The sequence below is a fragment of the Acinonyx jubatus genome, chromosome E1 (genome assembly GCF_027475565.1).
Source record: "Acinonyx jubatus isolate Ajub_Pintada_27869175 chromosome E1, VMU_Ajub_asm_v1.0, whole genome shotgun sequence".
Classification (NCBI taxonomy): domain Eukaryota; kingdom Metazoa; phylum Chordata; class Mammalia; order Carnivora; family Felidae; genus Acinonyx; species Acinonyx jubatus.
The window spans coordinates 43,948,148-43,973,095 of record NC_069397.1 but is presented as its reverse complement, the minus strand read 5'-3'; the positions used below and the strand labels follow the sequence as shown (position 1 = coordinate 43,973,095).

Sequence of the window (24,948 nt, the reverse complement as noted above, 5' to 3'; positions counted from 1 at the left end):
TGAAGTTTCAGAGAATATAGAACTTGTTATAGAGAGAGCAGCGCAACATTTTTGCCAAAACATAAATGTCCAATGTAATCTTCATGTCATTAGAATCAAATTTTAATCATTAAAAAAGTAGAAGTTAACGGTCAATGACGGAATAAGAAAACATAACCTTAAATATGTATGTGAATGTGAAATATTTGCTTTTTTTGTTTTACATCTTTTCACAAAGCATCTTGCTCACTTGTGAATTTCTTTATTTCTTTTAGCAGTTTATGCAGATCAGCCATCCCGGAAGCTAAAAAAATAAGCCACAATTCAGACAGACACAATTGTGCACTGATAGAGAACGACTGTTAAATAGAGCAAAGGGATTAATGTTTCTTTATGATTTGTTGTTGAATACATATATGCAAATTAGCATGAAATGGAAAACTCCTCTCTAAAAATGCTCATTGTTAATTACACTATTTATTTTCTGCTTTCTTTTAATATCCCAACCTCCACACACCATGTAACATCTCCCTCCTTAGGCTTGTTCTCTTCAATGTATACCACCTACTATACCAGATCCTGGGAACAAGAGTAAAAAAGTTTCAGTTCAGAAATTTAAATCCAACTCTTTCCTCATTTAACAGTCTCCAGTATTGACACTGCCAAGTTAACTTAGTTTATTGCATGTTTTCTAGTAGGTATGTTCATTATATGCTCAAAGATTGTGAGTGCCTTTAAATGAAAAAAAAAAAAAGTATTTATTCTGTATTCTCTCCAAACATCCTAACCCAGGAAGCACCATAAGGCTTTGCACATGGTAATGTTAAACACTTAAAAATTGAACAGTGGAGTGGAACATGTTAGAATGACAGAATTAGCTCTGAAATCAGTATATTTTTCCAGGATTGCAGATACAGTGTATTTTAGAGTAAGGAAAACTTAGAAATTATGCATATTATTAGCATTTTCTTATCCAAAAATATGCCACTTATTACTATGGAATCCCATTCTTCCTTTAGGGTAGGTTCCAGTATACCATCTCCATATATATTTTGTTAGCAGATTTGCACCTTACGGGCTCTTCCTACATATATAGCACGACTCTTCCTACATATATAGCACGACGTCATTTTATATAAAACTCCCAGTTAACTATCAGTTAATGCCTATTGCTGACCATAACTGGAAAGTCTTTGTGGAGAGCCTTGCAGAGTGGCTAAGAAACATATTACTTAATTAATTCAATTCCTCATTAATTCAACAAGTATTTACAAAGTATCAAGTATCTGCACATATGTGGGAGGCACTGAGGGATACAACAGTGAGCAACATAGACATGGTTCCTTTCCTCACAGAGCCTTTATTTATTACATATTTCACTGAGGCTAGGTAAGAAGAAACCTTTGATCTGTCAGCTTCTCTGTCAGGACACACTTTCAGAAATCTCTCTTTTATTTTTTATTCTAAGATAGCAAGGAAAATTTGTGCTGATTTCACAGGATCCACAGCAAAGGGATAAACAGCTAATCATGCACACGATGATAATGGGAATCATTGAGGGAAGCATAGTATTATTTGTTTGATCTGGGTTTGTAAATGCTTATCTTTGCTCCAGAAGTACATAATATCCTCTAGCCTGAGGACTAAACCCAATGGCTTCTCACTTCTCAATTTTTAATTGGAGCTCTCTCTCTGGATTTCAGTTATTTCAGTTTTTTTTCTGAGGAAAAAAATTAGTTTGATCAATTTGTTGGCTAGGGTAATGTTTCAAAACCTTACTCTCCACAAGTATTTCTTTCTTCTTCTTCTTGGAAACTTCACTAAAATGATATGAAAGGAATAACAAATGAATATGCTCACAAAGACAACAATATAGAAGATACCAGTGAACAAAAAACTTCACAAATAATTGCAAATTAGAAAGCAAGTAAGGTAGTGGTAACTAATTTAGCAGAGCTGAGGAAATTATATTCCCCTTATGAGGGGAATAGTAATGAAAAGTCATTGGAATGTCTCTGACAGATAGAAAACTCAAGTGAATAGGAAGTAAAGCAAATCCTTTCTGGAGGAATGCATTTCATTTCAGGTGTCAAAGAATTCTCACAGGAATTTTTCAATAACATTGAACAGCATATAGTAAATAACCAAACACATAGGGAAACAAGGACACCGTAAATGAGAATCAGAAGAAACAACAGAGACAAAACCCCCACCAATAATTCATTAACTGGAATTATGAGACCAAGATTGTAAGAGAACCATGTTAATTTGAAAGTATCTGTAGGGAACAACAAACTAAAAACCTGACCTACTAGATTCGGAAGAGAACTAAGTAGAATTTCTGGAAATTAAAAATAAAAAACCAAAAGGATACAAGACAAGATACAAAAAAATACAAACGACACAAACTATTGTTTATATTTCTATTGAAATACAAAAACTAAAACCAAGAGGTTAATAGCTAGATCTAACACCAGGCTAGACACAGTTGAAGAGTTAGTATACTGGAAGTCAAGTCAGGCAAAATTATCGAGAATGAAGCACAGGAAGAAAAACACAGAAAATACTGAAGAGGGGCTAAGTGTCATGAAGGATAGAGGAAAATGGTTTAATATACGTTTAGTTAGAGTTCCAGGGGAAGAAAAAAAGACTATGTGATACAGACAATATTGGAAGAGAGGACGACTGAGAATTTTCCAGATGTGATGAAAGATTCTAATTTTCAGACTCAGAAGTCCCAAAGAATCCCAGGGAGAATAAGTGAAAAGAATTCCATTCTTATCTTCCACACTATAGTGAAACTTTGGAAACAAAGATAAATGTTTTAAAAGAAAAAAAAGACTACCCCCAAAGACCAATAGATTCATAGCTGACTTCTCATCAGCAACATTATAAAGCAGAAAACAATCGAATAGTATTTTCAATGTGCTGAAAAAAAAAATAACTGTCCACCTAGAATTCTAAACCCAGAGGAAATATTTTTCAAAAGTAAGGGGAAAATAAAGATATTTTTAGGCCCAACTCCCCTCCCAAATCATTATTTGTTACTAGCAGATCCTAAATAAAGGAAGTTACTAACAGCAGAAGAAAAATTATCCCAAATGAAAGATCTGAAGAATGAATAGAAAAGAAAAGGTAAGAGTGGTTAAATCTGGATGAATATTGGCTTTATAAAACACTGCTACTAATAATGCTTTGCTGAGTTAAAAGAATATAAGACAGTATTAAAAGACATTAAACAACTTTAATATACGGAAGGGGAAAATGGAGTTAAAAATGTTCTTAGGTCCTTGTACTATCCAGGAGGAAATGAATTTGGAGGGGCATTAATCTGTAAGTTTATATGGTTTTCTTTAGCAAGGCTCAGAAATAAGAATGGAGATTTGAATGACTGAGATGATCAAATGTTGGAGTTATATACAGCATGTATGACAGAAAGAGTACTCGGACAGTGAAAGAAGTAAAGTTAAAACAAGTTATATATTGAAAGAAAATGTAGAAATGCAGGAACTAGTATTTTTGATGAATATGAGGACTACATTTCTTGGTAATTAAGGTGAGAAAACTAGAAGGCTATTTTTGTTTGTAGGTATGTATGTAATCTCTCTATACCCAGTGTGGGGCTTGAAGTCACAACCCTGAGATCAAGAGTCACATGGTCTTCTGACTGAGCCAGCTGGGTACTCCTAGAAGGCTATGTGAAAGAAGGCAAAATATTGCTGTTTAAAGTTCCTAATGTAGACCAGGGAGGAATAATGAAAACTAGTACCAAAATACAGGAGGAGGGAATCAGGAAGTTGGTATATCACAAAGGTACAGAGGAATGGTTGGTTCACAACCTTGGAAGCTTCCTGGATGAAATCTAAACCTGGACCCCCTAAACAGAGGGCCGAGAGAGAGCAAAGAAAGAGGTGGACCACTCCAGATTGGTAGGTGGCAGGTTTAATAAGCAAGGGAACTTACATATAAGGATTCTCCTGGGTAGCCTCAAGATGAATAGATCTCTGCATCTACACTCTGGAATCTTAAAGCTCATAGAGAGGTCTTAACTGGGTTCGGTCATGTACACTGTCCAGATGGTTTCAAAACACATTGTTTTTTCAAGACAACATCCTTGAATATAGCTCTCACTGTGGGAATGGTGGACAGAGCATATATTCCAGGGACAGGGGAGGGAGTGAGGAGCCTCTGATTGTCTGGGTCCAGCTCGATGGTCAACCAGTAGTCATATCCTTTTGATTATTCCTCCAACAGGACTGTATAGCTAGGTGATATGACTTTTAAAAGATATTTATTTTTTTTAATGTTTATTTATTTTTGAGAGAGACAGAGACAGATTGCAAGTGGATTGAGGCAGAGAAAGAGGGAGGCTCAGAATCTGAAGCAGGCTCCATGCTCTGAGCTGTCAGCACAGAGCCCGACGCGGGGCTCGAACTCACAAGCTGTGAGATCATGACCTGAGCCGAAGTCGGATGCTCAACCAACTGAGCCACCCAGGCGCCCCTAAAAGATATTTATGTCACATAGTTAATTTGAAATTAGCAACCTCTTCCTTTTGGGCAATAAGCCTTCCTTCGGCTACTTTCAAGTAAATACTTATCACCTATAACTTACTCTAACACATGTACCATGCACCCTGAGATTAATGAAAACACACTGAATCAAAAATATTGTTATGTTTAAAGAGTTAAAAAGTCATATTAGCACCAAAACAGATTTAGTTCCAGACACTCACATAAATAAGCTTTTAAGTCTAAATTTCCCTTAAGAGGTCTCTAATATCTATGATGCTTACCATCAGTTGGTAGGTTTTGTGATAAATCTTTAAGTTTCTTATCTGGGAGCTTGATTTTCATGTTTTCTAAAATGTTTTCCAGGTTACTGACATCAACCTTCCCACCTAAAGAAAGAATTGGGAATACAAGAGAAATTTAATGCCTTCTCCAAAGGAAAAAATTCCAATTAATCCCCCCGTGCCATGCAAAAATATCAGTGACTGAACACATTCAAGTGCACAAAGGTGGACAAAGTAGAACGGCAACCTTTTCCTTGGTCTGGAGGACAATCCTGCAAAGTACAAATTCGTTCTCCAGTGAATTATAACGGTAGAGACAACCAATTGAAACCTTTTTTTCTGGTAGGCAGGGCATAAATGCTGAGTTTCATTCTTCCAGTCACTGAAATGCCCTGAACAACTGCCAATTCTTTTTTTTTTTTTTAATTTTATTTATTTTGAGAAAGAGAGACTGAGAGAGAGAGGGAGAGCTGAAGTGGGAGAGGGAGGGCAGGAGAGGGAGGGAGGGAGGGAGGGAGGGAGGGGGAGAGGGAGAGAGAGAGAGAGAGAGAGAGAGAGAGAGAGAGAGAGAGAGAGAGAGAGAATCCCAAACAGGCTCCATGCTGTCAGTACAGATGTAGCCCTACAGGGGGCTTCATCCCAGGAACCTCGAGATCATGACCTGAACTGAAACCGAGTCCAATGCTTAACTGACTGAGCCACCCTGGCACCCCTACCAATTTTTGCCTCATGTTTTCTATGTACATCCAGATTTAAATATGCTCTTAAATTAAATTTGACAAAAAACAAACTTACTCAACAGCAAAATTAAAGAATTTGAACAAGGCAGCTATATTCACAACAGCAAAATAAATACAGAATCAGTTCATATGAGAGGTGGTAAGAGCCACAAGAGAATAGCTAAATGATAATACAAATGTGAGGCAGGGGAATCTTATTTATCTTTCTTGTCATCATGTTACTCGCCATTGAAAGATTTCAAACCGTCTAGCAATCTGTTTTCATATATGTTTCCATCATCTGTAAGAAAAGGCACAACTGATATCACAGATAAAGTGATATAGAGATAGACTTATTTATTTATTTATTTATTATTTTAATATGAAATGTATTGTCATATTGGTTTCCATATCAGACAAAGGGCTAGTATCCAAAATCTATAAAGAACTCACCAAACTCCACACCCGAAAAACAAATAATCCAGTGAAGAAATGGGCAGAAAACATGAATAGACACTTCTCTATAGAGATTTAAAGAGACAGTACAAACATGTCATTTCACAAAGATACTTTTAAGTGATTTGCCTTAGAGATAAGTCTGATTCTTCTTTCTCTCCAATGAATCTGAAACCATGGAATGGAGAAAACTCTCAGAGCGCTGTGTCTGGCCAAGTGCAAAGCCAATAATTAGTGGCAGGTGCCATCATGGAATATGAAGATATTTTTCCTTCACTTTCTTTGACTTTTCCTTCTTTCTCCTAATCTCTTAATTCTCCCACCCTCACTTTTTTCTTACACCTCTCAGCTTAACTTTTAGTTTTGAGGGTGAAACCAAAATAGCTGAAAATTTTATATCGAAAGGGAGGATTCAAGAAAATAGAGTTGCTGACTCCCAAAGAACTAATTACACTTTCTAAAGGAAGAACAAGGTTATGCTAAAATTTCTTAGACCTTCTTTTTGTTGTTGTTTTAAAATTAGGAATATGTAATAAGTATAGTTTTTAAAAATCTATTTAAATTCAAGCAGTTCACAAATAATGTAGTATTGGTTTCAGGAGTAGAATTTAGTGATTCATCACTTATACATAACACCAGTGCTCATCCCAACAAGTGTCCTCCATAATGTCCATCACCCATTTAGTCCACCTCCCCACACACCTCTTCTCCAGCAACCCTCAGTTTGTTCTCTGTATTTAAGTCTCTTATGGTTTGGGCAGAAGAACATGAAAAGATGCTCAAAATCACTCAGCATCAGGGAAATACAAATCAAAACCACAACGAGATACCTCCTCACACCTGTCAGAATGGCTAACATTAACAACTCAGGCAACAACAGATGTTGGTGAGGATGCGGAGAAAGGGGAATACTTTTGCACTGTTGGTGGAGATGTAAACTGGTGTAGCCACTCTGGAAAACAGTATGGGGGTTCCTCTAAAAATTAGAAATAAGAATGACCCTATGACCCAGCAATTGCACATCTAGGTATTTATCCAAAGGATACAAAAATGCTGACTCTAAGGGGTACATACACCCCAATGTTTATAGCAGGGCTATCAACAATAACTAAATTATGGAAAGAGCCCAAACAAATATCCATCTACTGATGAATGGATAAAGATGTGCTGTATATACATGCAATAGAATATTACTCAGTGATCAGAAAGAATGAAATCTCGCCATTTACAACAATGTGGATGGAACTAGCATGTATTATGCTAAGTGAAATAAATCAGTCAGAGAAAGACAAATGTCATATGATTTCAGTCACATGAGGAATTTAAGAAACCAAACGGATGAACATAGGGGAAGGGAAGGAAAAATAAGTATAGTGCTTTTTTAAAAAGTTGTTTTAAACACACAGGACCACCTCCCTTGAAGGCTCTAAGAGTATTTGAAATGCTTACCGTCAGCTTGAAGATTTTTCACCAGTTCCAGGTATTCTTTAGGTGTGAATTCTATCCCAATGTCTTCCAGGATATTTTTCAGATCTTTGACGTTAACTTTTTCTCCTTCAAAAAACAGAAATGGCAAGTATAGTTGACAATATTAAGAATTACCTAAGTATTCAAAAAGATGAAACAAAACTGCCCCTGTTTAAACATCACCCTCCCCAACTGCTAGGTAAAAAACAAAAACACAAGACCTGCTTGGTGGAGTAAAGGGCAGGCAGAGAATTAGAATGTATTCCCTTGTCCCTAAGGGAAAGGTGCACTTTCTTAACACTGGGGATAAGAAAGCACAATTCTCAGTAAACTGGGCTTTTTAGGTAATGTCTTGCTAATTAGAATATAAAGGTTAACTTAATATTGCTCTCGGTCCCCCCCCCAAATTATTAGATTCTTTGAACAATATACCCTAGTTCTTACTTCAACTATTGTTGTGGTGATCTAGATCAAGGATTGGCTAACTTTATCTGTAAAGGGCGAGATTGTAAATATTTTAAGCTCTGCAGGATATACAGCCTCTGTTACAGCTACTCAACTCTGCTGTTATAGCACAAAAGCGGCCATTAATAATACATAAATGAGGAATACAAGTGTGTTCTAATACAATTTTATTTATAAAAAGAGGCAGAGGACTAGATTTGGTCCATGGGCTGTAGTTTGTTTATCCTTGATACAGATTTTCAGGTTTTTTTTCCAGTGGTGAGGATCAGAAGCATTATTATAGGCAAGTATTTTAGAGGATATAGGACTTGCTACTGAGAAATGAGAAAAAAATTTTAATCCAGACAACCCAAAGATTGACTTTGGGCAATTAGACATAAGCACTTGGAACAACATCTTTGTAACCACCATGCAGGTGAGAAATAGAACATGACAACACTCTGTCATACTCTTTCCCAATCCCTATCCAGAGTCTTTCTCTAGAGGTAATCACTATGCTGACTTTTTTGGACAATGATTTCTTGCTTTTCTTTATAGATTTTCACAATGATCTTAAAAAACAAGTTATAGAACCTGCAAATTATTAGGGTTAGGGAACACTGCACACTATTTGTGATAGCATTTTTACAGAGGCAGATGAAGCAAAATGAAATACTATGCTATTATTATATAGGTAATAAAACTATTATTTTTAAAAAGAATAATGAACAATATAAAATTCAGAATAGTGCTATCTTAACAAGTAAGGAGGCACGGTAAAGGAATAAGGAAACAACCATGTGTTGATGCAATGGTATTGGAAATATTCTAGCTACTTCATTGAGGTGGAGTCATGGAAATGAGTACTATACTTATGGATTTATGTGTTCACTGAAAACAGGAAAATGTCATTAAAGAATTAGAATTTTAATCTTTATGATAACTTGTAACTTGCCTGTAACTGCTTTCACATCACTCATCACTTTTTTCAGAGAAACATTTCCATCAGCTGTAATACAAAACATAAAAAATTCAGACCATGACATAAGTCTTAGGAAAATTGGGACTTAGGGCCCAGTGAAAGTCCATATATTCTACTAAATAATTTGCGTTCACCTTAAATTTGTATTTTCTGCTTTGAGTGCTTGATTCCTTATTAGTAAGAAGGACAATGGCATTTGGGTCATGTTCCTTGAACACAGGGTCTGAATATGACAAATGTACTATCTCCAGATACTTTCTTATAAGCATGGCAAAATATATCATTTATAGAGGCCAGCTGGTTTTGTTTTTGGTGAACTTTGCATCTAGCACAGATACTGAGCAAGGGACTTTGCATCTTCCCTCTATTTGCCATTAACACTTCTTGAGTGTTTTCAACTCCTGTATCTATCTCAAAATGTTGGTGACATGTGGTTATTGGATATAATATTAGTGGTGGAAATATTAATGATGTTCTACTACTTCCAAGATGTATATTTTTCTCCCAATTATTTCAGACTCCCTTGGTTAGTCATTCATTCATTTTCCCCACTGTTCCCATGTTTGTTTCTCTCTACCATTCTCTGGCATGACAACAGCTATGAATAACCTTTCTGCACTAATCACTGTTGAGTGGGATGATAATTTCAGATGAATAGAAATGAAAAAAGACAGGATTTCTTTTTAGTTTAAGACCAAGTTCTTTGGATGCCTGGATGGCTCAGTTGGTTAAGTGTCTGACTCTTGATTTTTTGCTCAGATTATGATCTCATGGTTCATGGATTGAGCCCTGCATCAGTCTCTGCACTAACAGCATGCAGCATGCTTGGGATTCTCTTTCTGCCTCTATCTCTGCCCCTCACCCACTTGCAGGCACATGTTTTCTGTTTCTCAAACAAATAAATTTAAAAAAAGACCAAGTTCTTCTCCATGATTCTTAAAAATATCTTAAACTCCTCAAATCAATCTGGTTTTAGAAATTCTTATATATGATCCCAAGATTCTAAGTTTTCCCTTAAAAGGTGATGTAATTATTGACAATGCTCACCATCAACAGGTTGATTTTGTATCACATTTTTAAATTCCTTATTTTTGAGCTTGATCCCCATGTTCCTCAGAACTGTGTTCAGGTTATTAGCATCAATCTTTCCTCCTTAGAAAGGGATGGAGATGTAAAAAAAAAACAATAAAGACACAATATGAAAAATACTTCTTGTGCTGATGAATTAAATCAACTCTGAATAGGTCTGGATGCTAGTCAGAATGTTAACTGGAATTACCTTACTGGAAAATGGTTTGGCAGTAACTATCGTGATTCTTCCAAATTTTTGTAATAGCCCACTAATTCCACCTTTGGGAATGTTGAAAAAGCTTATGCCACAGGGGAGAGAGAAATGTTTATTACAGTCTTACTTAAAATAAGGAAGGAAGGAAGGAAGGAAGGAAGGAAGGAAGGAAGGAAGGAAAGAAAGAAAGAAAGAAAGAAAGAAAGAAAGAAAGAAAGAAAGAAAGAAAGAAAGAAAGACAGACCCAGAATTTCAATATCTAATGACAGGGTATTGGTAAGCAAACCATTATATCTTCATTCCACGGAAAAGTACATAGCCATAGCTGTTACAAAGGTGATTGCCACAGGAAAATAGTGTCATTTTATAGGGTGTTTTTATTAAAAAATTACATTATTTTATAGGGTGAAGTTATATCATACAATCATTTAACATATAGGAATTAAAATCATATGCCCAGTAAAAATATACATAAAATGAACAATGTAAATAATGCATGGGATTCTGACATTCCGCAGTCAGCAAGCACATAAATAGAGTCAACCCAGACGGACATCAACTTGTTATTCCAGGAGATGGATTCATTTCCCCTATACCTATCATGCTGCGAGCATCTTAAGTCAATGTGATTCTAGTTTTAGATACAATTTTTTGTATATTGTGGCTCTTAGGCAAGCCAGCCACTTTATCTAATTGCTTAACTATAGCGATAACAATGTATTTCATCGCTGGAAGAATATGTTTGACTTACCAAGACTAGCACATTGGTGTCTTTTATGGAGTCTTCCAATGGAATTTCAGAGCACTTGTGACTCTATGAGATTATTGCTATTTTAACCATATAGGGCTTTAAAATATTAACAGTGGTCATGATTGGATAGGATTATGAGTGATCATTTTTCTTTAATTTATATTTGGTGAGCACATGACACATTTAATATTGAAAAAAAATAGAAGAAAACTAACAATTCACAGTTGACATTATGATGGTTATTTTCAGCATCGTGAAGGCTGAAAGTCTAATTAGACCTATCCAAAAGTGCATAGAAAGACAACTGTGGAGATACTTAGGACTGATTCCTTTGAGTCTGATCCTGAGATCAAGCCTATATAGCACCAAAAAAAAAAAGATTAATATATAGAAGGAATGGCAGAGGAATCATGATCTCATCACTAGGAAAAAAATACAAATATTAAAGATGTCAATTTTATATACTTTCTCAGTACATTTCCTACCTACCTTTGAAAGACTTCAAAGCTGACAGCAATCTATTCTGAAAAACTCTGTTGTCATCTGAAAGAATAGGCACAGTTCAGGATAGAGAATGAGTCACAAATAGATACAGGGGTCAGACTTTCCTTTGTGTGACTGACTTTAGAAATCTATCCACTTTAACCTTCAAATCATGATGACGTTAAGCAATGAAAACAGTTCTCGCTATGGTATAGAGTAGTAGTATGGTTTAGAGGTTCAAATGGCCTGGGTTCAAATTCTTGCTCTGGTGATGACTAGTTTTGTGGCCTTAAGCAAATTATTTGGCCTTTCTGTGCCACAGTTTCCTCCTCTGTAAAATGGGCACCAGCTGTCATCATTGTGTGTGGTGAGGACAGAACCTGGCACATCATTAGGGCTCAACAAATTTGAGCTGTTGTTGTTATTAGATCTACTTTACTCTTTCACTCTCAAGGCAAATGTTGGTTCATATGCTACAGAGGTGAAGCTCACATACCCATACTTTACTGTTCTATTTTTGGCTCCTCTCATTTCTTATTTCTATCACATTTCCATTGTTTCCTTTACTTCTTACTCCCAAAGTTTGTCAGATCAGTGACCTAATGAGTAACAACAGGAATTTGCTTGTACCGTTTTTTCTTTTTCAACAGCACTTAATTTCTGAAAAGCAGGTGATTATTCCTCTGTGTTCTGCATCTTCTGTATCTGATTCACTTCCTGCAGGTGTTCTCTTGTGTTTTTTTGAGAGAGAATTCATAAATGCAGGAAAGCCTTTGCCAGAAAACATCTTTAGTAAATAAAGAGAACTCTGGTCCTGGGGAGATTTGAGATCATTTCTGGCATCTCCTGAACTTTTTCATAATTGACAAATGCTCTGAGAAACAGGACAAAGCCTAAAATCAGGAACACCTGCCAAAGCTCAGGATAGACCATCAAAATACCCAGAGAAATAGGTACAAAACTTGACAATCAAGATCCACTTAATTTGAGAGAGACCAAATCCTAGAATGGTCTCATACCTTCCTGTGGCTGAGGCCATCAAGAAAAAGACATAAAAAACCCAATCCAGTTAAAGGGGCATGCCATGAAAAAGAGTTAACATGAAAATCCTCAGTTGGTCAGCATCATCAAAATTATTCTGACCCACAAAATCCTCACCTCTTCCAGGAATCAAAGGGATAGTAGCTTCAGCCTTGGTTTTCATGGCTTCATCATAACTTCATCATAACGGTGCAGTGTCATAGATGGAGGCTTTGGAAACCCAGACTCATCTTTGTAGTCAAAATAATGCTTCATTCTCTTCCCATATGGTGGAGGAGTTTCACCTGCAGTCTGTTCAAGTTCCCCTCACCCTTTCTCATTTTGCAACTGCTGGTACCTGCTCCCATAAAGCTTGTGCTTGAAGGTTTTGCTAACTTCCAAACTGGTATAATAATGTCTAAAATTTTAATTTTCTAGGAGCTGGTATAAGAGTTATTTGTATAGATAGGCCTTTGTTAAGAAGATGCCATTTATTTATTTATTTATTTAGGAAGATGATGCCTTCCTTTGTGCTTAAAGGAAAAGAGAAATAATATTCATAAACAAAAGAGGAGACAATTTTGGCATCCTTTCAGAAACTGAGCTTAAAGAGGAAGGAAATAATAAAGATTAGAGCTGAAATAAATGATATAAAAACTAAAAAAACTTCAATAGAACATATCAGTGAAACCAGGAGCTGTTCTCTTTCTTTCTTTCTTTCTTTCTTTCTTTCTTTCTTTCTTTCTTTCTTTCTTTCTCTCTCTCTCTCTCTCTCTCTCTTTCTTTCTTTCTTTCTTTCTTTCTCTTAAAATTTAAAATTAAAATCAGGAGACTATAGATGCTGGAGAGGATGTGGAGAAACGGGAACCCTCTTGCACTGTTGGTGGGAATGCAAACTGGTGCAGCCGCTATGGAAAACAGTGTGGAGGTTCCTCAAAAAATTAAAAATAGATCTACCCTATGACCCAACAATAGCACTGCTAGGAATTTACCCAAGGGATACAGGAGTGCTGATGCATAGGGGCACTTGTACCCCAATGTTTATAGTGGCACTTTCAACAATAGCCAAATTATGGAAAGAGCCTAAACGTCCATCAACTGATGAATGGATAAGGAAGACGTGGTTTATATACACAATGGAATACTACTTGGCAATGAGAAAGAATGAAATATGGCCTTTTGTAGCAACGTGGATAGAACTGGAGAGTGTCATGCTAAGTGAAATAAGTCATACAGAGAAAGACAGATACCATACCTTATGAAAACATATGGATCCTGAGAAACTTAACAGAAGACCATGGGGGAGGGGAAGGAAAAAAAAAGTTAGAGAGGGAGGGAGCCAAACCATAAGAGACTCTTAAAAACTGAGAATAAACTGAGGGTTGATGGGGGGATGGGGGGATGGGGGGGGAGGGTGGGGAGGGTGGGTGATGGGCATTGATGGGGGCACCTGTTGGGATGAGCACTGGGTGTTGTACGGAAACCAATTTGATGATAAATTTCATATTAAAAATTTTTTTAAAGTTTTTAAATTTTATTTATTTATTATTTATTTATTTATTTATTTATTTTTAAGATTTTAAGTTGATTTATTTATTTTGAGAGAAAGAGAGAGAGAGAGAGAGAGAATGAATGGAGGAAGGGCAGAGAGAGAGGGGGACAGAGGATCCAAAGTGGGCTCTGTGCTGAAGCAGGGAGTCTGATGTGGGGCTCGAACTCACAAACTGTGAGATCATGACCTTAGTTGAAGTCAGATGCCTTATGAACTGAGCCATCCAGCTGCCCCTTAATTTTTAAAAAAAATTTATTTAAATCCAAGTTAGTTAACATATAGTGTAATAATGGTTTCAGGAGTCGAATTTAGTGATTCATCACTTACATATTACTCTCAGTGCTCATCCCAACAAGGGCCCTCCTTAATGCCCATCACCCATTTAGCCCATCCCCCACCCACCTCCCTCCATCAACCCTCAGTTTGTTTTCTGCCATTAAGATTCTCTTATGCTTTGCTTCCCGCTCTCTTAAGAATCTTTTATGGGGGCACCTGGGTGGTGGTTAAGTGTCTGACTTCAGTTCAGGTCATGATCTCAAGGTCCATGGGTTCACCCATGTCCAGCTCTGTGCTGACAGCTCAGAGCCTGGAGTCTGCTTCAGATTCTGTGTCTCCCTCTCTTTCTGCCCCTCCCCTGCTCACATTCTGTCTTTCTCTCTCTCAAAAATAAATAAACAATAAAAACATTTTTTAAAAAGAGTCTTTTTATGATTTGCCTCCCTCTCTGTTTCTATCTTATTTTTTCCTTCCCTTCCCCTATGTTCACATGCTTTGTTTCTTAGACTCCACATATGAGTGAAATCCTATGATATTTATCTTTCTCTGACTTATTTTCCTTAGTATAATACACTGTATCTCCATCCACGTTCTTGCAAGTGGCAAAATATCATTCTTTTTGATTGCTGAATAGTATTCCATTGTATATATATTTTGCATTTTCTTTATCTATTCATCAGTCGATGGACCTTTGGGCTCTTTCCATAATTTGGCTATTGTTGACAGTACTGCTAAAAACATTGGGGTGCATGTGCCCCTTTGAATCAGCATTTTTGTATCCTTTTGGTAAATACCTAGTAGTGCAGTTGGATCATGGGGTAGTTCTATTTTTAATTTTTTGAGGAAACTCTACACCGTTTTCCAAAGTGGCCACACAAGTTTGCATTCCCACCAACAGTGCAAAAGTGTTCCCCTTTCTCTGCATTCTCACTAACATCTGTTGTTTCCTGAGTTGTTGATGTTAGCCATTTTGACAGGCATGAGGTGGTATCTCGTTGTGGTTTTGATTTGTATTTCCGTGACGATGAGTGATGTTGAGCATCTTTTCATGTGTCCGTTAGCCATCTTCATTGGAAGCCATGTCTTCATTGGAAAAGTATCTGTTCATGTCTTTTGCCCATTTCTTCACTGAGTTGATAAGTTGAGTTTGATAAGTTCTTTATAGATTTTTAGGAGCTGGTTCTTTTAAAAGATCAGCAAAATTGATAAACTAGTCAGACTCATCATCAAAAGAGAGAGAGAGAGAGAGAGAGAGAGAGAGAGAGAGAGAGGACTCAAACAAACAAAATCACCAGTGAAAGAAGAGAAATAAACACCACCACATAAATACAAACAATTATAAGAGAATATTAGAAAAACTATACGCCGACAAATTAGACAACTGAAAAGAAATGGATAAATTCCTAGAAACATATAACCTACCAAAATGGAAGCAAGAGAAAATAGAAAATTTGAAGTGAATGATTACCAGCAAGGAGATTAAATCAGTAACTAAAAAACTCTCAACAAACAAAAGACCAGGATCAGATGGCTTCACAGGTGAATCTTAACAAACATTTGAAGAATAGTTAATGCCTATTCTACTCCAACTATTCCAAAAATAGAAGAAGGAAAAATTCCAAATTCATTTTATTAGGTGAGTATCACCTTGATACTAAAACCGGATAAAGACACCACTGCCAATATTTCTAATAAACATACATGCAAAAATCTTGAACAAAATACTAAGCAAACAGAACCCAACAATACTTTTAAAAAATCATTCACCATGATCAAGTGGGATTTATTCCTAGGATGTAAGGGTGGTTCAATATTCGCAAATCAATCAACGTCATACATCACATCAACAAACGAAAGGATAAAAACCATATGATCATCTCACTAGATGCAGAAAAAGCATTTGATAAAATACAACATCCATTCATGACACAAGCCCTCAACAAAGTAGTTTTAGAGGGAACACACCTCAACATAATAAAGGTCACATATGAAAAATCCATGGCTAACAAAAGACAAGGATGTCTATTCTCACCACTTTTATTCAACATAGTACTGGAAGTCATAGCCACAGCAATTAGACAACATAAAGAAATAAAAGGCATCCAAATTGGTAAGGAAGAAGTAAAACTCACTATTTGCAAATGACACAATACTCTATATAGAAAACCCCGGAGCCTTGTGGTTTTTCATTGCTGAGGAGACCCCAGGAAAGAAAGTGTGCAAGCTAATTTTGAGCTGCCTCTTTTTATAGTCTTAAGAGAGCAGAGCACCTGTTGTCTGACTATTACCCTCTATGTTTCTGTAGACAAGTCTTGTCTATACTCCTCACCATGGCTCAGCTCCAGACACGCTTCTTCATGCTTGTCTGGATTTGTTCAAAATCTCCAGACATGCTTTTGAACAACTTTTTTTTTTGGGTGGGGGTGGCCAGGGTCTGCAGTCTTTTCATTACTAGCAAGATATTGTTCTTGGTTCAGAGATATTCACATAGCATTTCCCACAGGTGCTTATCTTTACTTCATCTGCTGATGTACAGAGATTCTTTTTTTTTTAAGTTATTTATTTTGAGAGAGAGAAAGAGCAAGTGGGAAATGGGCAGAGAGAGAGGGAGAGAGAATCCCAGGCAGGCTCCGCACCATCAGCACAGAGCCTGATATGGGGCTTGAACTCATGAATTGTGAGATCATGACCTGAGCCAAAATCAAGGGTCAGACGCTTAGCCCGCTGAACCAGCCAGGTGCCCAAGAGATTTTGATACATAGTTACTTCTAAATTACAAGACTGTCATATAGTCTTCTTGTTGAAAAAGTCTTTGAACTGGAATAAGAATTCTTCTTGTAATAAGAGCTTTGCAATACCAGTATATGGATGTTTGTCGTTACCCAAACAGTTGTATATTTTTCTAAATTTGTAGACTGAACATTGATTTCTTTTTGTATAAATCTAATAATTAAGTCATTGTTCTTAAGTTGAAGATGTAAATGATTCAGATTTCAGATTTTTAAAAAGTAAAAATCCAAATAATTTAGTGAGAGAATTCTTTCGGAAGTATTTTAGTTAATAGATGCAGGAAGAATGAAGAATTTTTACCATTTTGTAACTCCAAGTGAAATAATGGGTTTAAGTAGTGATTATCAATAGCTGCCAAAACTATTAATTAGGTAAAAGGCTGACAGAAAATATTATGATGGATGGGATCAGAATGACATCATCAGAGTCCAGATGTAGATTTTCACATCATATAGAAAGAGATACAAGCTAATGCACTTCCTCATGTGATGCAGCATGAAGCACATGATACTAGGTGTAAATATTCTTGCTGGGGAAAAAAAGCAAACTTGAAATCTAATCAAGTGTTTAGGTCTGCCTAGTGTACAGAATGTGTAGGTGGTAGAGGAACATTTAAAGAACTCCCTGGAGGGCTGCCTGTGTGGCTCAGTTGATTGAGTGTCTGACTTTGGATCAGGTCATGATCTCACAGTTCATGGGTTCAAGCCCCACATCAGGCTCTGTGCTGACAGCTTGAAGCCTGGAGCCTGGAGCCTGCTTCAGAGCCTGTGTCTCCCACTCTCTCTGCTCCTGCCCCACTTGTGCTGTGTCTCTCTCTCTCTCTCAACAATAAATAAAACATTAAAAAAATTTTGAGGAACACCCTGGAGATGTAATCAATGAAATCTAGAATGTAAGAAATATTAGAACAGATGACCCCGTTTCTTTAATAAATAAATGGCAAGAAAAAAAGGGACGGGGAACTGTTAAAGTTTAAGTAAAACATACTAATAAAAAAGAAAACCCTAAAGACTTCACCAAAAACTACTACAACTGATAAATGAATTCAGTAAAGTCACAGGATACAAATCAATATTCAGAAATCTGTTGTATTTCTATACACTAATGATTAAGTAGTAGAAAGAAAAATGAAGAAAACAATCCCATTTACAACTACACCAAAAATAACAAAATACCTAGGAATAAACCTAATCAAAGAGGTGAAAGACCTCTACTCTGAAAACTGTAAAACATTGATGAAAGAAATTGAAGAAAACACAAATGAATGAAAAGACATTCCATGCTCATGGATTGAGAGAACAAATATTCTTAAAATGTTTATACTACCCAAAGCAACCTATACATTATTGTAGTCCTTATCAAGATATCAACACATTTTTTAACTAGAAAAAAACCCTAAAATTTATATGGAACCACAAGAGACCCCAAATAGCCAAAGCAATTTTGAAAAAGAAAAGCAAAGCTGGAGGTACCACAATTCTGGACTTCAAGTTATATTACGAAGCCGTAGTAACCAAAACAGTATGGTACTGGCACAAAAAGACACATGATCAATGTAACAGAATAGAAAACCCAGAAATACACTCACAATTATATGGTCAATTAATCTTTGTCAAAGGAGATCAGAATATCCAATGGGGAAAAGATAGTCTCTTCAATAAATGGTGCTGGAAAAACTAAACAACCGCATGCAAAAGAATGAAACTGGACCACTTTCTTACACCATACATGAAAATAAATTCAAAATGGATTAAAGACCTAAATGTGAGACCTGAAGCCATAAAAATCCTGTGAAAGAGCACAAGCAGTAATTTCTCTGGCATTAGCCATAGCAACATTTTTCTAGATGTGTCACCAGAGGCAAGGGAAACAAAAGTAAAAATAAACTATGGGGACTTCATCAAAATATAAAGCTTATGCACAACGAAGGAAACAATAAACAAAACTAAAGGCAATCTACTAAACGGGAGAAGATAATTGCAAATGACATATCCAATAAAGGGTTAGTATTAAGAATATATAAAGAACGGATACAACTCAACATTCAAAAACCAAATAATCCAATTTAAAAATGGGCAGAAGACGTGAACAGACATTTCTCCAAAGAAGACATGCAGATGGCCAACAGACACATGAAAAGATGCTCAACATCACTCATCATCAGGGAAATGCTAATCAAAACTGCAATGAGATATCATCTCCCACCTGTCAGAATGGCTAAAATAAAAAACATAAGAAACAAGTTTTGGTGAGGATGTGGAGAAAAAGGAACACTCTTGCACTGTTGGCGGGAATGCAAACTGGTATAGCCAGTGTGGAAAAACAGTATGAAGGTTTCTCAGAAAAGCTAAAAATAGAACTACCCTTTGAATTGCACTACTGGATGTCTACCCAAAAAATACAAAAACACTAACTGAAAGGGATACATACACCCCTATGTTTATAGCAGCATTATTTACAATAGCCAAATTATGGAAGCAGCCCAAGGGTCCATAGAGAGATGAATGGATAAAGAAGATGTGGTAAATACACACACACACACACCAGAATATTATTCAGCCATAAAAAGAATGAAACCTTGCCATTTGCAACAACATGGATGGAGCCAGAGAGTATATATGCTAAGCAAAATAAGTTAGTCAGAGAAAGACAAATACCATATGATTTCACTCATGTGTGGAATTTAAGAACCAAAACAAGGAGAGAGAGAGAGAGAGAGAGAGAGAGAAACCAAGAAATAGACTCTTAACTATAGAGAACAAACTGATGGCTACCAGAGGGGAGCTGAGTGGGGTGATCGTGAAATAGGTGATGGGTATTAAGGAGTACACTTGTGATGAGCACTGAGTGAGGTATGGAATTGTTGAAATGACTATATTGTACACCTAAAATGAATATATCACTGTATATTCACTACACTGGAATTAAAATAAAAACTTAATAAAAAAGAAATTGAGCTTAACAGAGGGGGGAGTTTTGAGGGTTCAGCTCTTAGAGGGATAAGGATTAGGAAAAGGGAACCCCCCAGGGACAATGTAAGGAACAGTAACTCTGGGAGAGAACAGGAATTTATGAGGACTTTTGCAATGTTTACTGAGACAAGATATAAATCCCTCTGTCCTTTCCCTTCCCAAATCATCAGTAACATCTTTCGTCAATACTGATTTTGTGGAAAAGGATTCTTTTTCACAGCTGAACTCTGTACTTGAATAGTACAGAGTAAGAGACTGTTCAAGCAAGAGCTGGAGGATGGGTGCAGGTAACAAATACCTGAACATGTGTCACTTTAAAATATAAAGATCATAAATAGAACCATTAAACTGAACTCTCTGGAGGTCACAGATGCAGCTCACCATCAGCGGGTAGTAATTTTTGTAGTTCCAGACATTCCTTATCGTTGACTTCTATCCCCATGTCTCCAAGAATGTTTTTTGGATCTGTGGCATCAATCTTTTCTCCTTTGAAAATACAGAAGGTTTATAGGTGAAAATTATAGAAATTAATTACTCAGTATTATGTAAGTTTAAGAGGTTCATAAGAAAATGTTATTGACCTATATGATATGTACTTTTAACTATACTTAAAATAGCTTATATGGCATCATTCCCAGTTGGGGATTAAAGAGTGAAAGTAAAATGGAATGTGGAAATACAGTGTGTCATTAGAAGTCAAAGCAAATTTGTTCCTAAATTATTGATATAATAAAGGCTCCCTTAATTTGGGGGATAATGAACAGAATAAAATCTAGTTACCAAATTGGATAATGAATTGCCAAAAGAAATGATTATGGCAGGAGATCTTATACTGACTTATGTAGTTGATCGTTGACAAAACCACATTATCTTGAGCTTTCCAAAACTTTACCTTATTTATTCATGTGCTTACCTAAAATTTAGCTGTTTACATGTAGGTAAAGACATATATACATATATGAGAAAAAAATCTGTACAGTACATAGGACATGTTATCAAAAGCAAGTCTTATAGTTTATTTTTCAAACAGATAATCCAAGATCAAATGGATTTTATCAGGCAGAAATATTTTATATTTTATAATAACTTGGTAAAATGGCAAAATTAATACGGACAATAGACTACTAGGAATATAAAAATTTAAATATAATTTATTATAAAGCATTAGGGTTTCAGTGTCATAGAAACTCACCTGTAAACTCTTTCATTTTCATTGTCACATTTTTCAGATCAACCTTCCCACCACCTGTAAGACAAAAAGCAGTCACAGACCAACAATGAGACTGTTCCTTCTGCTTTCTCTACTTATGATACCTGTCCCCCAACTAGAACATTGATATCATCTTGAATTTTAGTTCCAGACTATTATATTACATTTTTCATCATATTTACTTAGATATAAGAATGCTTTTTACAGTTTTTTCCTCCACTTTGTTTCATGCATCTCAGTTTTTCCCCCTGTATTCAGATTCTGTTATTTTGTTTATAGTTGGTTTTTTGTTCTCCTGTTAACTATTTATACATTTCTTTTGGTTCCTGATGCTGTAAAATTTTATATGACTGTTTAGGTACAGGTTGAAAATATATTTTTTTAATTTTTTAATTAAAAAAATTTTAAGTTTATTTATTTTGAGAGAGAGAGAGCACACACACAAGCAGGGGAGGGGCAGAGAGAGAGAGGGAGAGAGAAAATCTCAAGCAGGCTCCACATTGGCAGCACAGAGCCTGACACAGGCCTTGATCTCACAAACCCTGAGATCATGACCTGAGCGGAGATCAAGAGTCAGACACTTAGCCAACTGAGGCATACAGATGCCTGAAATTTTTTTTGTTATTTGACTTAGCTCTCAGTGTTGCCTTTCAATATAGGACAACAGGGAAGGAAGGATAAGAAGAAATGAAATGATAATATATAAATAATTCTGGGAAAACATTGTATAAAACAAAAACAGTATCATCTTGAATGAGGATAAAAGTCCAAAATAAAATCGGATTATGATAGATTAAGGATGCATATTGTAATTTCTACAATAACCTTTGAGGCTTCTAAATTAACAAGAAAAATAATTAGTCCAAAAGGAAGGCAAGAATGGAAGGAAACAGAAAGTTGAACATGTGGTACAAAAACAGGAATTCAGTAAAAGTAGATTTAAACACAAATATGTCAGTAATCTCATAATTACCACTAATATTGCAAAAATGATTTTCAGATTGCTAATTGTTTAGGGTTTTTGCATGTTAATTGGTTAGGATTTTTGCATTGTTTGTTTATACAAAGATTAGCCTGTGATTTTCCTTTTTTGTGTTGTCTTCATCAAATTTAGGTATAAAGATTATGATAGTTCCATAAATCAAACTGGCAAGTGTTTCTTGTTTTTATGTTTTTTGAAGAGTTGAGTAACGTGGAAATTATTTCTTACTTATATGCTAGGTAAAATTCATCAAGGAAGTGATCTAAGGCTCTAAAATTTAAGAATTTAAAATATCTGAAATCTAAGGATTCAGAGAAGTCAAAAGTAAAAGGATGGATAAGTATAGACCATACAAACACTAAGCAAAGGTAGAGTAGGAATATTAACATAAACAAAATAGGCTTTAAGAAAAAGCTTTTCTAGTAATAACAAAAAGAAGTTTAATTCCCCATGAAGATGTTATAATTCCAAACTTGTATGCTCGTATTAGCATGGTCTCAAAAAAAAAACAAAGAAAATTATAAAATTATAATAAGAAATAAAAATCCAAAATTACACTGAGAGAAATTTTTTAAAGTTCATTTATTTTGAGATAGAGAGTGTGCGAGCAGAGGTCAGGGGCAGAGAGAGGGAGAATCTTAAGCAGGCTCCACGCTGTCTGCACAGAGCCAGATGTGGGGCTCAGAGTCACAAATTATGAGTCATGACCTGAGTCATAAGCCATCTAGGCACCCAGGGGGAGATTTGATACATCTTTGTCAGTAGTTAATAGAATAAGCAGATATTAAGATATTAAATCCTTAAGACTTTAGGATATTTGAACAAGAAATTTAACAAAGTTGATTTAATGGAGATATAGGCAACACCATACCCAATAATTTCAGAATGCATATTTTTTCACATAGGGAATATTTAGCAAAAATCACCATGTACTGGATTATAAAGCCAAATCTCAACACACTAAAAAGTAATGGCTATAAGCAATTCAAAAATAATAGTAAGGAACGTGTCACTTAGAAGAGCACTAAATAGAATAAATCACCTAGGAATAAAGTTAACAAAAGAAGTACAAAGATCGTACTTCAAACACTACAAAACATTGTTGAAAGAAATAAGACAAAACTCTTAGCAAAATAGGAATAGAAGGGAACTCCTTTAATCTGATAAAAGTTATATATATAAAACTTCAATAAGGTAATACTTAATGGTGAAATATGGAAATGTTTGTCTTTGCGATCAGAAATGAGGCAGGCTGGGGCACCTGAGTGGCTCAGTCGGTTGAGTATCCGACTTCGGCTCAGGTCTTGATCTCATGGTTCATGGGTTCAAGCCCCACATCGTGTTGACAGCTCAGAGCCTGCTTCAGATTCTGTGTCTCCCTCTCTCTCTGCCACTCTCCCACTCATGTTCTGTCTTTCTCTCTCTCAAAAATAAATAAACATTAAAAAATTTTTAATTAAAAAAGAAAAAAAAAGAAATGAAGTAGGAACTCCTGGGTGGCTCAGTCGTTTAAGCATCTGACTCTTGATTTCAGCTCAGGTCACAATTTCATGGTCCTAAGATCGAGCCCCCACATCAGGTGTGGTGCTGAGCATGGAGCCTGCTTAAGATTCTCTCCCTTCCTCTCCCTCTGCCCAGCCCCCACTTGTGCGCTCTCTCTCTCTCTCTCTCTCTCTCTCTCTAAAAGAAAAAAAGGAAAAGAAATGAGGTAAGGATGTCTGCTATCATCACATTTACAATACTATACTGGAAATTCTAACTGAAGTAGTAAGGCATGATGAAGAAATAAAAGGCATAATGATAGAAAAGAAAGAAAACTGCCATTATTTGGAAACATAATTATATATGTAGAAAACTCAGGAGGATATTCAGATAATTATAATTTATAAAAGTATAGAAAGGTTGCTGGGTACAAGGTCATTACACAAAAATCAATATTTTTTATGTATCAGCAACAAACTGAAAAAGAAAAAAAATTTAAATATACCATTTTCAATAGTATAAAAAATACCTAAAAATAAATCCATTGCATTAAATGCAAAACTTTACCTAGAAAATTATACAATAGCCAGCCTAGGACACCAGAACATCAAGAAGATGATGTTAACTTTGTTAGTCCAAGCCACTGTTTGGACTGTGAGGAAAAGGAAGATGCAGGCCGACCCACCTGCCCCTACTCTGACACTTTCAGCAGTAAACAACTTCTTAAAAATAAGTTTGAACACATAGGTGTGAAAGTTTGTGTTCAAACCAGGGATTGTAATAGCTTTTCTTATATTCTACAATATACCAAAACAAAAGTAGATTCCGATGGGGACGTTGTTCAAGATGGAGTCAGAGTGTTCATCAAAAAGAAAGCACAGCTAACACTTTTAGGAACAGAATTGGTCTAAGTTGAAGAGTTTGTGTTCAACAACCCCAACAAGAAAAGAAACTTGTGGCTGTGGAGAAAGCTTTAATATGGGAAACCTCGGGACTAGTCTGGCTGTAAGCTCCTGGAGGCTTGTGGAAGTCTGCGGGCTTACGGAAAAAATCACGTGACTGTTATATGCTTAAGGTTTATAATGTATAACTGCCTTATGAGGAAAATACAGTGATGCATTTTGAAAACGAAGCCACTATGTTAGACTCTAGATGATGTTATTTGTATTCTTTTTAGAGGACAGAAAATGAGAAGCCATCACTTTTGGAGGGTCATTTTTCTACTTTCTCCCTTCCTTTTAAAAAATTCATGTATAATTAACATTCAGTAAGTTTTAGATGTACAATATCCTAATTACACAAT

General features: G+C 35.9%; 2 protein-coding genes and 2 pseudogenes across 10 annotated transcripts in view; 1 reads left to right on the top strand and 3 right to left on the bottom strand.

The window, feature by feature from the left end:
- EFCAB3 (EF-hand calcium binding domain 3) overlaps positions 1 to 7,519 on the bottom strand; it is a 151,294-nt gene extending 143,775 nt beyond the window's left edge. For 7 of the 9 annotated variants that reach the window (XM_053211580.1, XM_053211587.1, XM_053211586.1 and 4 more), the window contains exons 1-4: positions 7,399 to 7,517; positions 5,741 to 5,794; positions 4,775 to 4,879; positions 230 to 283 (exon numbers count right to left, since the gene is read on the bottom strand). In XM_053211580.1, coding sequence (XP_053067555.1) covers positions 230 to 283; positions 4,775 to 4,835 — 115 coding nt within the window. In that variant the 5' untranslated portion in view covers positions 4,836 to 4,879; positions 5,741 to 5,794; positions 7,399 to 7,517. Of the gene's footprint in view, positions 1 to 229; positions 284 to 4,774; positions 4,880 to 5,740; positions 5,795 to 7,398 lie in introns of all 9 variants that reach the window. The other 2 variants (XM_053211588.1, XM_053211582.1) reach the window with 2 other exon arrangements.
- A 1,252-nt stretch (positions 7,520 to 8,771) lies between these two features.
- Positions 8,772 to 24,948, bottom strand: part of LOC128313406 (uncharacterized) — a 37,149-nt gene continuing 20,972 nt past the window's right edge. Inside the window, exons 9-13 of the mRNA XM_053211849.1 lie at positions 21,164 to 21,217; positions 20,353 to 20,457; positions 11,368 to 11,421; positions 9,890 to 9,994; positions 8,772 to 8,869 (exon numbers count right to left, since the gene is read on the bottom strand). Coding sequence (XP_053067824.1) covers positions 8,772 to 8,869; positions 9,890 to 9,994; positions 11,368 to 11,421; positions 20,353 to 20,457; positions 21,164 to 21,217 — 416 coding nt within the window. The remainder of the gene's footprint in view (positions 8,870 to 9,889; positions 9,995 to 11,367; positions 11,422 to 20,352; positions 20,458 to 21,163; positions 21,218 to 24,948) is intronic.
- On the bottom strand, positions 11,428 to 20,277 carry LOC106978666 (NEDD4 family-interacting protein 1-like; annotated as a pseudogene).
- On the top strand, positions 24,264 to 24,704 carry LOC128313523 (iron-sulfur cluster assembly 1 homolog, mitochondrial-like; annotated as a pseudogene).